Below are 18,013 nucleotides of genomic sequence, written 5' to 3'. Positions count from 1 at the left end.
TTCTTGTCATGTGCCTGGTGCTAGAGAATAAGCAAAGCCTAAAACACAGGCTGTGTCCTTATGGGTACCACAGTGTGGTGGTGGGAGATGTGTAAACACTCAGTGTCACTCCAGAGTGACCTGGGCTGATAAAGATGCAGGTGCAAATACTGGGACCAGCACAGAAGAAGGGCCTGAGTCTAAGAGGGGAGAAAGCGGTCTTGGGCAGAAGGATCAGCATCTGTAACGACTGGCAGAGCTGAATGAGTGGGTTTGCAGCACTTGCTTCAAGGTAGAAGCTTTTAGCACCTGGAGCATCATGCTTGTGCCTAGGATGCCATGCTGAGGAGCATGGAATTTTTCCTGTAGGCCTGGGCCTTAAAACAATATTTAAAAAATCAACAGAACTCTCTCTCTCTCTCTCCCTCTCTCTCTCTCTCTCTCTCCCCAAAAGGGGGGTGCAGCACCGTAGAAAACAAATCCAAAGTGGCACATTAGGCAGAAGTGCCCTTGACCAGACTGTGTGTTGGGCCTTAGAGCCCCCTGGAGGCCCCAAAGTGTTAAGTCAGCACTCGGATCCACTTCATGTCAACTTCCCTGATGGGAGTTAAAATATAGGAAGAATTTAAAAATTAAAACATGCACTAAATATGGCTGTTCGCATAGTTCTGTGGAGAAACAGAAATGGCTAGGGCCATCCCAGAAGGCTTCCTGGTGGGCATGCCCCAGCTCTTAGCCTTCCTCCCTTTTGCCTCCTGTGTTCTCTTCAACTGCTTCAGGAAAACTTGCACTACAGGTGTTATTTGACCTTAGGATCCATCCCATTCCCCGCATCAAGGCTGAGTTATTAAATTTTATATAATAACTCAATGGGAGCCACAATGGTGGACACTTTTGTCAGGAGAGTTGTACTCCCATCTTCAATCTCTGGACTGGAGCACAGGCTGTGCGCCCCCTCAATATTCCAAGTTGTTCACACCCCTTCCAATCACAAACCATCTCAAAGACAACCAATCTCAATCTCAGTCCCTGCTGAGGAAGAGGAAAGGAACCATTTCCCTTGTGGAGCAAGATCTGCACAGGGCTGACCCTTTGTTCATCCTCCAGGTTTCAGAGAGGGTCCAGGACCTGCAGGTTTCTAACCTAAATCTGTAACAGCACCAGCAGTATCCCTGGAGGGCTGCCCCTTAGCTACCCACAGTCAGTGGCAGAAAGTCTGAAATGACAGCATCAGCCCCCACCCCCAATTGTGTAAGCGTCAGTCAGCAGGGAGGAAGGCTAAGAGCTGGGACATACCCACCAGGAAGCCTTCTGGGATGGCCCTAGCCATTTTGTTTCTTCATGGAACTATGTGAACTATGTGAACTATATTTAATGCATGATTTAATTTTACATATATAACTTGGCAGGGGGAAGGTCAAATTTCTTTTCTGATTGCTGTGGGGTCAACAAGAAAGGAAGCCATCACCCCTGAAGTGGAGCAGGGTGGGTAGGGGTCAGAGGAATGGAGTGGGTAGGTTGGAGGGGGCCATTGTTCACCTTGTCCTGGGTGAAGTGGGGAGAAGACCTGGCAGAGGCTGATTCTCCAGGAGGCTTAAGCTCATCCACACAGGCCCTTTCCAAGGCCCTTCACAAACTCCTTGCAATGTGTTCCCATGCTTATATATAATTGTGTATTTGTAATGTTGTATTTTTCTTCTTAAAGGGCCACCCTCCAATTGTATAAGCTTAAGCCCCACCCCACCCCTCCCCCAAACCTAAATCTTCCCTTAGGATCTGGAGTTGGGTAGGAACAGTTAGGTAGGCTACATACTCAGTCCCATAATACTCTGTTTCTCCTTGGCCCTGCCTGACTCATCCTCCACCATTTCTTCACCCCAAAAAGCATCTGCCACACCCTTCAGAACCCTTCTCCCTAATTAGCCAACTTCCTCATATTCTCAACGTATCTTTTAAAGGTTTCTCTCATCTCCAGCCTTAACTGAAACCTGGCTGACACCTGTTATGGACTGACTGTTTATATCCCTTTGAAATTCATATGTTGGAGCCCTAACTTCCAATGTGACTGTATTTGGAGACAGGGCCTGTGAGGAGGTGATAAATGTTAAATGAGGTCATAAGGATGGTGCCCTGATTTGATAGGGCTGTGCCATTAGAAGAGGAAGAGATACCAGAGCTCTCTCCACCATGTGAGGACACAGCAAGAAGGCAACCATCTGCAAGCCAGGAAGAGAGTCCTCATGTTACCACATCGAACTTGGGTTTGCTTTCCTGATGTGCAGCAAAGCAAATCTACTGACATTGGATTGTGGTGATGGAAAGTACAGCCTTTATTTGCAGGGCGCCAAGCAAGGAGAATGGGTAGTTAATGCTCAAAAGACCCAAACTCCTCAATGTTTTTTGGGGAAGTGTTTTTGAAGGCAACATTAGGGTTAAGGGTTGTGGGGTGCATGATCAGCTCATGTGCAGTCTTCTTATTGGTTGGTGGTGAGGTAACAGGGTGGTGTTTTGGGAATCTTAATCATTAATCTTCTGGCTCCAAACAGTCTAAGGTCTTTGTGTTTGTGGTCAGCACTTTCTATCCAGTGGGGTCCTGATTTCTGTAAAACAACTCAAAGATATGTGTCAGATTGTATTTTTACCCCTTGAGGAGGAACTAGGGGTCCTGTGACTCTATTTTATGGCTGAACTATTGTTTAAGCTATTATTACTTTTCTCGCTTGACTGATTTTCCTTTATTCTCTGTATTCCCTCACTTCTCTAATTAGTAACTGCTTGAGTCTGCTCTTTGGAATGCGGTCAAGGCCTAGGATACTAAAGCCTTTTTTTTTTTTTTACAAACAAGAAATGGGAGACCCAGAGGGGTCTGCCACTGGGAAGGTTCTGCAGGCTTCTGCTCAGTTTCACTCACCAGAACCTGAATTGGCTAGCGCCTTGATCTTGGAATTCCCAGCCTCCAGCACTGTAAGAAAATAAATCTCTTTGTTTAAGCCACCCAGTCTTTGGTATTTTCCTATGGCAGCCTGAGCAGACTAAAGCAACACCCTAGGACACCCTTTCTCCTAAGGCTCTTTCCAGCAGTTATTGTTTATTTTCTTTCACCCCATGGCATGTACGTACTTGGAATTTGATTTTGCCCTACTTTCAAGCTAATAGGTTTACCTGTTACTGTTTCATGGATGCTGGCAGAAGACATGAAATTCCTGGATCAGAGACAGAGAACTTTATTACTCAAAGCAAAGCAAGTAGCAAAAGCATCATGCTTGCATCAGTTCCTCTTGCCCCCACTCCCAAGTCCCATAGGGGCAGTGTGAAGGAGCACTGCGGGTGCTCTACATACAAGTGGGTTTGTGTTGCATCTGAGCAACAGGAGAATGGGGGACCCACCTCTTTTATAGAAGGCAATAAACAAGCTCTTTGTCCTGGAGAGAGAAATTACTTTATTCCTTAAGGTTGCCGTCTGCACACACAACCCTGAGAAATAGTGCAGGCAGAGTGGTCAGGACCTTATATTCTTGGCATGCCACGTAAAAATGTGCAGTGATGCACAGGGCCTATGGTGTCCAGATTCTTTCAACAATTGGCCCTACATATTCTTGGCTGAAGTTGACAATTCACATGAATATGCCACTCCATTTGCCACACTGTTTAATCTGATCAAATAGAGGCTGAGACCAAATCTGCTCAATCTGTCTCATACAGAATTTAATTAAGGCTACTATCAACAGAACTTCAAGAAGGAAGACAAGGCTAACCTGAAGTGTTGGCTTCAACCGTGCCACCCAGGGTCCCAGATTCAGTCATCTGTAAATCCCAAGGGGATCAGTAGGTCTTATTTCAGACAGCCAGGATATAGTCTAAACCCAGGTTATTATCCACTAAAATTCTCACAAGTGAATTTTAGACTAATCTGCTGATCTTTGGTGTCATTGCCAATAATTATAGGAGGCATTAGATGGGCCCAAAAGTACTCCCCATCTGTGATGGGGAGACATTCCATGGCCCACATACAAACACACACCCCAATAGGTTACGTGTCATTCCAGTTTAAGATTTGTTGTTAAATCTGATTTGCATCACCATGTGGTTAAGCCACATGGGCAGTGTCACCAAATAGTTGCAAGCTTAGTTGCCATGTAGGAAGCAAGGCCACTCAGGTGACAGGAAAATTATGTGCATTTGTACCAGTCGGATTGAAACAAGGTTGTGCTGGATGGCTGGATGGTGTGTTTGTACTACCAGCACAGGGAAGCGGGGAGGTTCCATGTTCAAGAGCTGCCACTGATGGCAAAGGGCACAGCCAAATTGTTTCAGACCAGCCATGCCCACATGGGTTTCCTGTTTCCATAGCATGTGGACAGGATGACAAACCTAGAGGGAAGGGATCAGATTGCCAGCTGAAACTTGGCTCATGTGAATGAGGTGATGGTGTTGCTAGGCTGCACTGCTGGATCTAGGGGACAAAGAGAACACTAATCGTCCCCCCTCCCTGTACCTGCTGGCACCCAAGATGTCTTCTCGCCAGTCCTCCATAGCCACGGAAGCAGTGTATCCCACGCCAGTACCCATATCTTCACCTTTACCCCAGTATTTCCCTACTCATACCCTGACCTTTTAATTGGAGGGGCCAGGTGTGAGGGGAGCAAAATTTACAGAGACCCCTTATATTGATATATCCCACCTTGGCCTGTGTAGGTCAGTGTAGCAGTATAGGGGGACTTGGCAAGCAGTATATTCAACCAAGTGGTCATTACATTTATGATTCAGGATCACGTTAATCCACCAAGAGAATCTAGGTGGCTAAACCAGAATTAAGTTTGAACCCCCTAGGCCCCCTTTTGCTAATCTGACACCTGGAGGGTATACCACCTTGGTTAGCCTGGGATTGTTGTTAGGGAGAAAAAAGAAGCACCATGCCCAGGAATAGTCAGAATCCCAAATCTTCCTCCACGCTTTTTGTCCTGATCATTAATGAGGAAATGGCTGAGAGGAGATGATCCTTGTCTGGGGATGGCTGCATTCAGTGACCACACTGCCTCACTGAGGTGTGTGGACAAAAGGAGATGAGGGAAGTAGTCAGAAGTTTTTGAGTTTATTTTTGAGGAGGCCATTCCAGTGCTCAATAATACAGGGTGCCAGCAGGTGGTAGGGAGTATGGCACGGCCATCGGATACCTTGACTATTGGCCCCTGGTTGAGTGGCTTTTGCAATGAAGGGTGCATCATTGTCAGGCTGTAGATGATCTGAAAAGCCAAAAACTTGACATGGCTTAGTTACAAGGGCCACAATGGTGGTGACCAGAGTCTCCTGATAAGACTAGAACAGCAACACTGTAACTTGAAAATGTGCCCCAGAGGCACCAACGATAGTCCAAAGAAGGGGTCAAAGGTCTGGGGTAGTCAATCATCCAGGAGTAGGTGGGAGCAATTCCCTGTGCAATGTGGCCTCTTTACTATAAGACAAACAGCTCAACTTTTGGGAGGTGTCACAAGTCTGGTAGGTAGTGGTGGCTTCTGCATCAGAAACATACAGTTCTTTACTTTGTGCCCCATCCATGATGGTGGATGTGTTGCTGCGTCTGGTGCGAGGATGGATCCAGGCAGTGATGGTGGTTGTATGGGCAGTACAGGCTGGATTAGCAGCTTGATTTAAGTTGGTCTTATTAGAGAAGGGCCCTTACCACGGGCATCTCCATGGGAGACCCAGGTTGTCTGATTGGCAGCTGAATTTGTTTCCACAGTTTGAAGCTCCAAAGAAGAATGCCTTTAATTTGCCAGTCTTGCAGACAAGACAGCTAGGCCGTTGGCAATAGCACAAAAGTCAGTAAAAATGTCCTAAGTTTCTTCAGGGGAGGTATTGGCCAGGACTATGAGCACTGCCTTGAGTTCTGCCCATTGAGCAGAATGACCATGCCTGCTTTTGATTCTGCATAGCTGATGCTGAGGTTGAACATGGACATTGCTGGTGTGCTTGAAAACCAGGCAGGCACTTAGGGGACCCTCTGTGAACTGAGGGTCCCATTGAGCTAGCAGTTATGCTTCAGGTGATGAAGTGAGGAATAAAGTTTTTCCCAAAGGGATTGCTGCCACCCTTTCATGTAAAACCCAGATGTAATGTTAGAGCTAGGTCAGGTATGCTCTTGAATACAGTGAGTCCACTACATACGAACCTTCAAGTTGCAAACTTCCAAAGATGTGAACCTGTGCTCCCATGTCCAATTATGTAAGTTAGTTCACGCATCTGGTGTACATTGTCATATGCGTGCATCCTCTACACAAGTGGTTGTGCTTTGTGTACTTTACTGTACAGTATTGTATAGACTACAGTAGTATAGTATTTTTATTTCAAGCCCAGGATGTCCAGAAGCAAGAGTAAAAGCAGTGGTGATGTAGCTGGTACTACTAAGAAGTGCCAAGTGATAAAGATGGAAACAAAAGTGAAAATAATTGAGAGAGTGGAGTGAGGCAAAAAAATGGTAGACGTCTCTTATTCTTATAACGTGAATCATTCAACCATTGGCACGATTCTAAAGAACAAGGACAAGATCGTAGGGCATGTGAAGTCTGCAGTGCCAATTATGTCAACAATAATATCGAGGAAGCATGGAAAAGTGATGGAAGAGGTGGAGAAACTTCTCAGTGTGTGGATACAGGATCAGCATCAGTGTCAAGTTCCACTCAGCTTAATGCTGATTTAAGAGAAAGCTAAAAGCCTTTATGAAGACTTGAAGAAGAAACACAGTGAAGAATCAGAGGGTGCAACTTTTAATGTCAGCCATGGTTGGTTTCATTGGTTCAAGGCTAGAGCCAACCTTCAGAACGTAAAAGTAAGTGGCAAGGCAGTGAGTGCAGATACAGTAGCTGCCTGGGAATTTCCTGAAACACTTCCAGAAATTATTGATGAAGGCACATATTTACCTGAGTAGGTTTTTAATGTGGATGAGACAGGACTGTACTGGAAGGGGATGTCAGACCGAAGTTACATCAGTAAGGAGGAAAAGTTGATGCCAGGTTATAAAGCAGCAAAGGATAGGCTAACTCTGTTGTTTGGTGCCAATGCTTCTGGTGATGTGAACCTGAAGCCTCTCTTAGTTTTTCATAGAACCCAAGAGCCCTTAAAAACGTAGCCAAGTGCTCTCTTCCTGTTGTATGGAAGAGTAACCCCAAAGCCTGTGTTACACAGGCCATTTTCCAGGGCTGGTTTTTCCACCACTTTATCCCAGAGGTAGAGAAATATTGCTTGGAGAAGGACATCCATTCAACATTCTTTTGCTGCTCGACAGTGCTCCAGGCCACCCCCCATTCATGGACGACTTTCATCCCAATGTCAAAGTAGTGCATCTGCCACCAAATACCATGTCGCTTATCCAACCTATGGACCAGGGAGTTATAGCGACTTTCAAGAAATATTATTTACGTTGCACTTTTCGTCAGGCAGTAAAGGTGAGTGACGAATCGGGAACAACTTTGTGACAATTTTGGAAGGACTATAACATCTACAAGGCCATAAAAAACATTGACTTTGCTTGGCATGAGGTTACGGCTGTCACCATGAATGGGGTTTGGAAGAAACTTTGCCCACAGTTTGTTCATGATTTTCATGGATTTGAGAAATTGGATGAAGAGTCCAAAGAAGTCTTCAGCAACTTAGTGACCCTCAGCGAGAAGCTGCAGCTAGATCTGCAAGAGCACGACTTCATTGAACTCCTTGCTGCACAACACGAGGGGCTTACTAGTGAAGACCTGATGGAGTTGGAGGCCCAGAGAAAGGACCAAGAGAGACAAGAGGGAGAAGAAGTAACTGAAGAACCGAAGAGATTCACGAAGCGGGAAATGGCAGGGGATTTTCTGTATTTGAGGAGACCCTGTTAGTTTTTGAGGCACAGGACTCGAATGTAGAGCGGTACACGAAGTTTGCAGGAGCCATTCAGAATGCAATCCAGTGCTACTGTGTGTGTCATCTATGACGAGGAAAAAAAAAAAGAGCTGCTACCCAGACATCACTGGATCGTTTTTTCAAGAGGGTAGATAGAATTGAATCCAGCAAGGAACCAGAACCTGTGCCATCAACGTCAGGCATGAGTGAAATTGCAGCTTGCCCTCCATCTCTAATTGCTAACAATCCTTCAACTCTACGATCTCCCACCTCCTCTCCCTCCTCCAGTCAGTAACTCTTCTTGCCTGTTCACTAGATGCCAGCCCCTGTATTCCAGCTGTTGTACTCTGCTACTGTACTTTTCAAGGTACTGTACTGTAAGATTAAAAATGTTTTCTTTACTTTTTGTGTTTGTTTTTTATGTATTATTTGTGTGAAAAGTATTATAAACCTATTGCAGTACAGTACTATATAGCCAATTGTGTTAGTTGGGTACCTAGGCTAACTTTGTTGGACTTATGAACACATTGGACTTATGAACGTGCTCTCGAAATGGAACTCATTCATATGTAGGGGACTTACTGTATAGCATTTCCATTTGCCTTTTTTTTTTTTTTTTTTTTTTTTTTAAGCGGGCCTCTCACCGTTGTGGCCTCTCCCGTCACGGAGCACAGGCTCCGGATGCGCAGGCTCAGCGGCCATGGCTCACGGGCCCAGCCGCTCCGCGGCATGAGGGATCTTCCCGGCCCGGGGCACGAACCCGCGTCCCCTGCATCGGTAGGCGGACTCTCAACCACCGCGCCACCAGGGAAGCCCGACTAGCAAGGCCTTTTGTGTTCATCCCTGGATAGCCGCCAAATCCAAGTTTACCCATCCCCAAATGGGAATGTCAGGTTGAAGAGTCACAGGACTTCTATGGGTCAGTAAGTAAGAAATTAGCAGGTTCCAAAAGGAATGTACTTGGTGACTGTGTCCAAAAGGCGATGCTGTTGTGCGGAAAACTGGCCTCCTCTGAGTAATCGCGACCACTGAGTCTATTTCTTCCCGTTTCCCTTTCTCTTCCTGGAAGCCTATAGGGTTTCTCCTGGACCGTCTTGGAGGATTCAGGAATCACCTCTGTACGTACAGCAATCCCTGAATGAGCGAATCCCCTCTGACACTTATGGGCATTCACAGTACAAACCTGTACAAACATCAATACCAATTATACTTCCAGCAGTGGCAGCTCCAACAGTACACTGAATTGACCCAAAGGACCCACCGTAGGGCCAATTTAATTTCCTGTCCCCACTTCAAACTTTGCTCATAGCCCATCAGCTGAAATTGGGTACTTTTTTTTTCTTCCAGTTTTATTGAGATATAATTGACATTCAGCACTGTATAAGTTTAAGGTGTACAGCACAATGCTCACATACATCGTGAAATGATTATCACAGTAAGTTTAGTGAGTATCTATCATTTCACAGAGATGCAAAATTAAAGAAATAGAAAATATTTTTTTCCTTGTGATAATTCTTAGAATTTATTCTCTTTCATATATAACATACAGCAGTGTTAATTATATTTATTGTGTTGTACATTACATCCCTAGTACTTATTTATCTTATGGCTGGAAGTTTGTACCTTTTGACTACCTTCATCCAATTCCCCTTCTATACCGCCCAGTCCCGTAACCACAAATCTGATCTCTATTTCTATGGGTTTGTTTGTTTGTTTTTGAAGTATAAGTGACCTACAACACTATGTGAGTTCCTGTTACACAACATAGTGATTTGATATTTCTATAACATTTCAAAATGATCACCAATATAAAGTCTAGTTACAATATGTCACCTTACAGACATAAAAACCTTACAGAGGTTTTTTTTTTTTCTTTTGATTCTCTGGAAGTTTTAATTTGTTCTGTCAATGAAACTCACATGGCATAAGGACTTAAGCCCTCAGGCTAGGCAAGACATCATGGCCCTTGGAAGAAGCACCAAGGCTGCCTGCAGGAGACGGTAAGATGGACTCTTGGTGGGAAAGGAATGAGCTACACAGATGAACCAAGGGAAGGTTTTAGGGGTCAGGGCCCAAGTGAAAAGGGGGATGAGGATGGACTGCCATAGCCTTAACCTAGTGCTTAAAAAGAAAAAATACCCTTCCCTTCAGTTATTACGGAGAGGTATGAGGGGAGAGGGTTCTTATTGCTTGCCCCTCCATGGACCTATAGGATCTGAGAGCAGGGGAGAAGAATGCAAGCAGGCTGGTAGGAGAACCAGAGTAAGAAGTCACACAGTTCCCTGGGTGGATGAGTCAAACCCTGGGCTTGGACTTCAGCCCCAAGGGCCAGAACAGCATCTCTTTCTTCTGAAGAGGTCAAGTCGCCTGAGCGCAAAGGACTAGGAATGTCAGATTTCCAGCCCCTCCCGATCCATGGTTGTTGGGATTCCCTTGTGTCTCAAAAGCCTTGGAGCAGTAAAGAAAAGTTTCTCTCCAGGAATTTCTTTCCCAGTCAGTAAGCAGCCAACTCTCCTGGCAGAAATGTCCTTTCTGCCCAATCTGCCCCCAGGAGGGTGGGAATGTGGCTAGCCCTCAGGAAGTGTTCCAGAGGCTCATATGGCCCAGGATGGAGAATGTGCACCTTCTTCAGAGGCTCAGAACTCCCACTTGTCCACCTCCAGCTCTTCCAGTTTTGTTACCAGGCCAAAGATTCCACTGTGATCCTGAGACTGGCTGCCTTCAAAATTGGTGATGGGGGTGACAGGACAAAGCAACTCAGGCAAAGCCTCTGAGGCACATCGCTTGATCTGCTTGAAGAAAGAATGGTTCAGGAGGGTGCTGGCACTTGGTCTTACATCTGGGTTGTGCTGAAGGCACTGCTCCACAAAGTGGTGGAAATGGGGTGAGAAGATGCGGTGATAGGGGTGGGACAGTGAGTTGCCATTGGAGGTCCTGGGGTTGCTGGTGGTCAGGCTATCACTCAGGCCAGATTTGGCCACTGAGCGTGAAATGCTCATGGTCAGCTCCTGGGCAGGGATGGTGCTGGGGTCCAGCAGGCAGGGCACAATGCCGTTCAGCTTCTCCAGTAACATCTGGGTGGCAGGCATATACTTTAAAGGGGACATGGCTATTGGCCAATTCACAGGCTGTGATTCCCACACTGTAGATGTCAAACTTGGTATCATAACCCTGAAGATTCTGCTGGAGGACCTCTGGGCTGAGCCAGGGCAGAACCTTGATACTGTACTTGGTAAAGTCATGGACCACATGCTGCTGCTGCCCATGGCTGATCATGCTGAGGTTGCTGCTTAAACCGGACAGGTAGACCTTCCCATCTGTGGAGATCAGAACGTAGGTGCCTGGCTTTGACACTCCTGTGCATATATCCCAGGCGGTGGATGTAGTCCAGGGCCTTGAGCACCCCCTGTAGTACGTAAGCAATTCCCAGCTCATTCATGCTGTCCATGAAGTGTGTACAGATGAGGTCCTTTGCAGAGACATATGCCATGAATGATGTGATAACCCACAGCTCATTGTCTGTAATAAAGGTGGCTTGATATGGCAGGATATTGGGATGGCTGAAGATCTTAGAGACACGGAGCTCCCCTTGCAAGTATGTCACCAGCTCATTGGAACAAGCTTCTAGGTTAATCCTTTGTACAGTCACATACTTTCCCATTGGTTTGTACCTTGCTAGATTCACTGTCATCAGGTCCTCGAATCCTTTGCCTGTAATGGTGAGTAGCTCATAACACCCTCCCTCTGGCAGAAAGCTACTCATGATCTCCTGTTTAGTGAAGGATGCTATCGACTCTGAGCTTGCCTTGTTGGTCTCCAAATGGTTCCAAATCTCTTAAGCCCTCAACAATGAACTTTTCCAAGACCAAATGGCTAACTCACTCTATTTACTTACAAGAAAAGACATGAGTTCCTAACATGTAGACCTACTTTAATTTCAAAAATTTAAACCCAGCTCCACCTCCTTGGTTTAAGGCTGTACCGACACCAGGCCAATTGCTGGGAGGCCAGAGTTATTGACAATATTCCCCATACTGTACATTTCATACCACTGATTCATTTATTTTGCAACTGGAAGTTTGTACCTCTGAATCTCCCTCACCTATTTCTTTCCTGCCTCCACCCCTCTCCCTCCTGGCAACCAACTGTTTGTTCTCTGATTCTATAACTCTGTTTCTGGAGTCCACATATAAGTGAATTCATACAGTATTTGTCTTTCTCTGTCTGACAATTTCACTTAGCATAATACCCTCTAGGTCCATACATGTTGTTGCAAATGGCAAGATTTCATTCTTTTTATGGCTGAGTAATATTCCAGTTATTATATATATCACATCTTCTTTATCCACTCATCTAAGTGGACACTTAGGTTGCTCCTATATCTTGGCTATTGTAAATAATGCTGCAATGAACATAGGGGGACATATATCTTTTTGAACTAGTGTTTTTATTTCTTTGAGATAAATATCCAGGAATGGAATTGCTGGTTTATATGGTAGTTCTATTTTTAATTTTTTGAAAAAAAAAAAACTCTCCATACTGTTTCTATAGTGCCTGCACCACGACCAACGGCATACAAGTGTTCCCTTTTCTCTGCATCCTCACCAACACTTGTTATTTATTGTCTTTTTGATAATAACCATTCTGATGAGTGTGAGGTGATATCTCATTGTGGTTTTTTTTTTTCATAAATTTATTTATTTTATATTTTATTTTTGGCTGCATTGCGTCTTCATTGCTGTGCTCGGGCTTTCTCTAGTTCTGGTGAGTGGGGGCTACTCTTTGTTGAGTGCACGGGCTTCTCACTGCAGTGGCTTCTCCTGTTGTGAAGCATGGGCTCTAGGCACGTGAGCTTCAGTAGTTGCAGCACGCAGGCTCAGTAGTTGTGGCTCACAGGCTCCAGAGCCCAGGTTAAGTAGTTGTGGCGCACGGGCTTAGCTGCTCTGTGGCATGTTGGATCTTCCCGGTCCAGGGCTCGAACCTGCGTCCCCTGCATTGGCGGGCAGATTCTTAACCACTGCTCCATCAGGGAAGTCCCTACCATACTGTTTTGATGCCTGTAGCTTTTCTTTCTCAAGATTGTTTTGGCTATCTGGGGTCTTTTGTGTTTCCATACAAATTTTAGAATTATTTTTTCTAGTTCTATGAGAAATGTCATTGGTATTTTGTCAGGAATTGCATTGAATCTGTAGATTGCATTGGGTAATATGGTCATTTTAACAATATTAATTCTTCCAATCCATGGACATGGTGTGTCTTTCCATCTGTTTGTGTAGTCTTCAATTTCTTTCATCAGTGATTTATAGTTTTCTGAGTACAGGTCTTTTACCTCCTTAGTTAGAAGTATTCCTAGGTATTTTATTCTTTTTGGTGTAATTGTAAACGGGCTTGTTTTATTAATTTCTCTCTTGCTGACAGTTTGTTTTTAGTGTTTAGAAACGCAACAGATTTCTGAAGTTGGGTGATATTTTTACCTTATGGGAAAACAGACCAAGGGGTTTAATGTGTGTGGATCAGGAGCTACTGCAACAGCTTCAGGAGATCATGGTATTCCAGAAGGGAGAGCAGGGAGTGCTGGGTGGCAGGGGAGGCTAGCTCATGGCAGGGGGGCAGGCAGCTGGAAGACTTTCATTTTCTCTTGGCCTCTGGCTTCAGGGTTGGAGTGCCACTGCCTCCTCCCTCATGAACCTCCAGCATCAGTCCAGGGAGAACCTAAGCCCAGGACCATTTTGCCCCCAGTCCACACTGCATCCCTGGGTGCCTTCAGCCACCCCTGCCTGCATCCATCCACAGGACTGGGTAAGATGCTGACATGGACATTGGGTCCTACAGAGCTGTAAGCATTTGAGATCCTCAGCTCCATGAAGTTCCCAGCATACTCTGCTTTTTCATCAAAGCAGCTGAAGGTGGAGTGTGGATGGGAGAGAGGGATAGGGAGCACAGGGTCAAAGAGCGGGTCTGTGCCAGTAAGCAAGGCTGTGTGTTTGTTCACTTTGAGTTTGAATGCCATTTGTGGGGCTCAGTCAAATAAACTTGTAATGTTTTTGGCTTATCTAAAGCTCTATTCCAAACATCCTGGCTGATGCCATTTATTTCACCTTTGGGGACCCTTTGATTCAGCAGCCTCATCCACATTGAATTTTGGGTGGGGCTGTGCAGCTTGCTCCCCCATTGTCATAACATCCTTCCTCCTCCTGCATGGGGGAGAGTGAGCAGGAACCAAAGCACCATTCAGGTGGCTTGTTTCAATCCTGCCTCTCACTGCTTAGCCTCGTTGACAGGTAGGACAATGTGAGACCCTCACTCTAGCCACCCTTACCCGGCCACCCACCATTTGGGTGAGGATTCACTAACATGTGCCAGGGAGTCTTTTCATATCTCCTGATCTGGTCCACAGGGTCCTTTGTCCTTCCTATTCCAGAAAGCCATATCTCTGTCAGCACCCCATCCTCATTGCCAAAACTGTCAGGGTCTGGCATTTGAATTTACCCTGCTGATAAGTGAATAATTAGCCTCTTACTGTTTCATAGATGCTGGCCAAGATGAGACTCTAGTGACAGAGACAAAGGACTTTATTACACATGGCACATTAAGCAGCATAAGCATAATGTTTACATTGGCTCCCTTGCCCCCCAAGTCCCACAGGGGCAGCATGGAGGGCCCCAGTAGATGCCATGCATACAATGGGTTTGTGTTGCATCTGAGGAACACTGAGCTTGGGGAACCCACCTGTTTTATAGCAGGAAATAAGCAAGCCTGCTTTTTGTCTGAGAGGGAGGTATTACTTCATCCCTCAAGGTTGCTCACTACAAACACAAGCCTAAGAAATGGCAAAGAGCAGTTAGGACCCTGTATCCTTGGGATACCCAGGAAGACTGTGCAGGGACGTCAGGGCTCATGGCCGGTTGTCTCTCCTAGTAGTTCCTACTCCATGTCCGTTTCCAGGCCACGCTTGTCTCTTTTTTAAAAGCTCTGTTTCTCAGTCCTGATCAGCAGTTTCTGCTGCCCTTCTCTAGTCTGCCCAGACTGGATCATGGCAGCAGAAACAAAGAAAAGAGAAACTCAAGCTCTTTTTTTTTTCCCCCACACTGTGGCACCTGGGATCTTAGTTCCCCTATCAGGGATAATATCCACATCCCCTGCATTGGAAGCATGGAGTCTTAACCACTGGACCTCCAGGGAAGTCCCCCCAAGCTCTTTTAAGATCACAGATGCAAAAGACTTAAATAGATCTTAGCAGATCAAATAGAGCAGTATACTTAATAATATATCATAACCAAGCTTTTCTAACATATAAGGATGGCTCAGCATTAAAGTTTATCGATATGTATTAACAGACGCAAGGGTAAATTTCATTCATTCATTTAGCAGATACATATGGGGCCAGGGTTGACAAAAATGACAAAATTCCAGCCCTCAATGAACTTACATTCAAGTGAGAGACACAGACAGAAAACAAAGAAACAAATACATAATATGACATCTAGTAGTGACTGGTAAAACTGAGAAAATAAAGCTCCAGTGAAGTGATAGATATCAGCAGTTTGACATGGTTTCACCTAATATATATGTGGGAATTTAATATTTGACAAAAGTAGAAATTCTTATCTGGAGGAACAGATAAATGATACTGGGGCAATTAGCTAAACTTTCAGAAAAAATAAACGTAGGTATTTATATTTCACCTTTTATAAAACTACATTTCAGATAAATTAATGACCTAAACCAGAGAAACACACAAGACCATAAGAGCATTAGAAAAAATACTGGAGAATATGCTTATCACCTTAAGGTACAGGAGCCCTTCTGAAATGAGAGCTAGAGCATTGAAGACAAAGACTGACACATTTCTGTCTGTATCATGTGGAAGGAGAGCAGAAGTGGTGTGTGCAACTGGCAGGAAGTGTCAATAAAGGGCTGGGGGCCTCTGCTCTCCTTCTTCCCTGTCCTCCTTCTTGCTGGGTGGAATACATAAATGGTGGCTGGAGCTGGAATAACTCTTGAATCAACTTGGGAATGAAGACCTTGCAAGGTGGACCAACAGGATAATGAAGTCTGAGCCTCTGACAGGATGAAGGCCAATCCAGCCCTGAACCAACCATCACTGAACTCTTATGTGAGCAAGAAATAAAGCCCTTTCTTATTTGGGTTGTGGTTATGTTGTGCACTATCACTTTGCACCTGAATCTAATCCTAACTGATACACCTTCTCAGCCCTAGGTGAAAGATCAGGATTGTTTGTGTAAGCCACTGGTTCTCAACTCTGGTTGACTTTTACAGTCATCCAGGGAGCTTTTAAAGAACACCAGTATCTCACCCCAGACCAATTACATCAACACCTCTGGTGGTAGGGTCCAGACATGGATATTCTTAAAAAGCTCCCCTATGAGTCTAATACGCAGTCAGACTATGAAGAATTAGTTTAAGCCAATAAGGACAAACTTCTTCCCCTCCTTCCCAGTCTCCCTTGTAGTAGGAGAGGTCATGGACCTAGTTCTGGCCTGTGATACCTAAGTGGAAATCCGCTGAGATTGTTTCTGGGATACTGTTTACATTTCTGATAAAAAGGAGCATATGTGGCTCTGACTGTTCTTTCTCCCCTTTCTAGCTTTTTTTTTTTTTTTTTGCGGTACGCGGGCCTCTCCCTGTTTTGGCCTCTCCCGTTGCGGAGCACAGGCTTCGGACGCGCAGGCTCAGCGGCCATGGCGCACGGGCCCAGCCCCTCCGCGGCATGTGGGATCTTCCCGGACCGGGTCACGAACCCGTGTCCCCTGCGTTGGCAGGCGGACTCTCAACCACTGCGCCACCAGGGAAGCCCCTCTCTGCTATCTTAAGTCCATGCGATTCAGGATTTGTTTTAATCAATGCCATGGAAATTCTCACTGTTGTGGCCCCTCCCATTGCGGAGCACAGGCTCCAGACGCGCAGGCTCAGCGGCCATGGCTCACGGGCCCAGCCGCTCCGCGGCATGTGGGATCTTCCCGGACTGGGGCACGAACCCGTGTCCCTTGCATAGGCAGGCGGACTCTCAACCACTGCACCACCAGGGAAGCCCCCTTTCTAGCTTTGAATCCAGAAGTGATGTCCAGAGCCACAGCAACCATATAAAGGCTGGCAGAGTGAAAAGTTAGAGAGCCTGGATCTCAGGGTGCATCACCACACAACTAAACCAATCCCAGTAACTCCTTACCTTCAGAAAAGAAGGGAAAAAATCCAACAACCCTTATTTGTTTAATGAGTTTTCTGTTTATTGCAGCAGATCACATTCATAACAGAAACATATACAGGTGTTTTGGATGCACTTTTGTAACATTTATCATATGTACAAAAAAAATTGTACACGAATGTACACAGCAACATCACTGGTAATAGCCCAGACTAGAAATCACCTAAGAATCCACTGACATGAGAAAAGCTCAATAAATTTAGTAAATTCACATTATAGAATACTATATAGCAAAATAAAACAATAAGTCTGCTCATTTTCTGAAACACGGTATCTTAGATCTCTAAGACATGGTGCTGAGGGAAAAACGTAAATTATAAGACAGTAAGTATATAGAGTATGAAACCATTTATTCTGAAGCACACACCCATACACTAAAAACAATACTATATATTATTCCGTGCTTGTAAGGGGGTGTGCTTGCATATGGAAAACGTTTCGGGGGAGACAGCTAGCTGCCTATAGGGACAGGGCAAAAGGATTGGGGCTGTGGCTGGGGTGGTAAAAAACTTTGGCCTTATTTATAATTTATAAATTTTTAAAAAAGGAATGTAATCATTTACCTACTGTCCAATTAAAAATACTCAAGCAAAATTTTATATTAAAATTAACAAGAGGGGCTTCCCTGGTGGCTCAGTGGTTGAGAATCTGCCTGCTAATGCAGGGGACACAGGTTTGAGCCCTGGTCTGGGAGGATCCCACATGCCACGGAGCAACTAGGCCCGTGAGCCACAACTACTGAGCCTGCGCGTCTGGAGCCTGTGTTCCGCAACAAGAGAGGCCGCGATAGTGAGAGGCCTGCGCAGCGCGATGAAGAGTGGCCCCCACTTACCACAACTAGAGAAAGCCCTCACACAGAAACGAAGACCCAACACAGCAAAAATAAATAAATAAATAAATAAACTCCTACCCCCAACATTTTCTAATAAAAAA

At 45.3% G+C, this 18,013-nt stretch overlaps 1 protein-coding gene across 1 annotated transcript; it reads right to left on the bottom strand.

Moving 5' to 3' along the window:
* Nucleotides 1-10,490: 10,490 nt before the first annotated feature.
* Nucleotides 10,491-11,761, bottom strand: LOC103072978 (STE20-related kinase adapter protein alpha-like). Its single transcript, XM_082931359.1, is given in 4 exon segments — nt 10,491-10,949; nt 10,951-11,190; nt 11,192-11,668; nt 11,750-11,761. Coding segments are annotated over 4 exon segments (1,188 nt in total).
* Nucleotides 11,762-18,013: the final 6,252 nt, after the last annotated feature.

Source organism: Lipotes vexillifer, unplaced genomic scaffold (genome assembly GCF_000442215.2).
Source record: "Lipotes vexillifer unplaced genomic scaffold, Lipotes_vexillifer_v1.1 scaffold875, whole genome shotgun sequence".
Lineage (NCBI taxonomy): Eukaryota > Metazoa > Chordata > Mammalia > Artiodactyla > Lipotidae > Lipotes > Lipotes vexillifer.
This window is presented reverse-complemented; position numbering and strand designations above follow the sequence as displayed.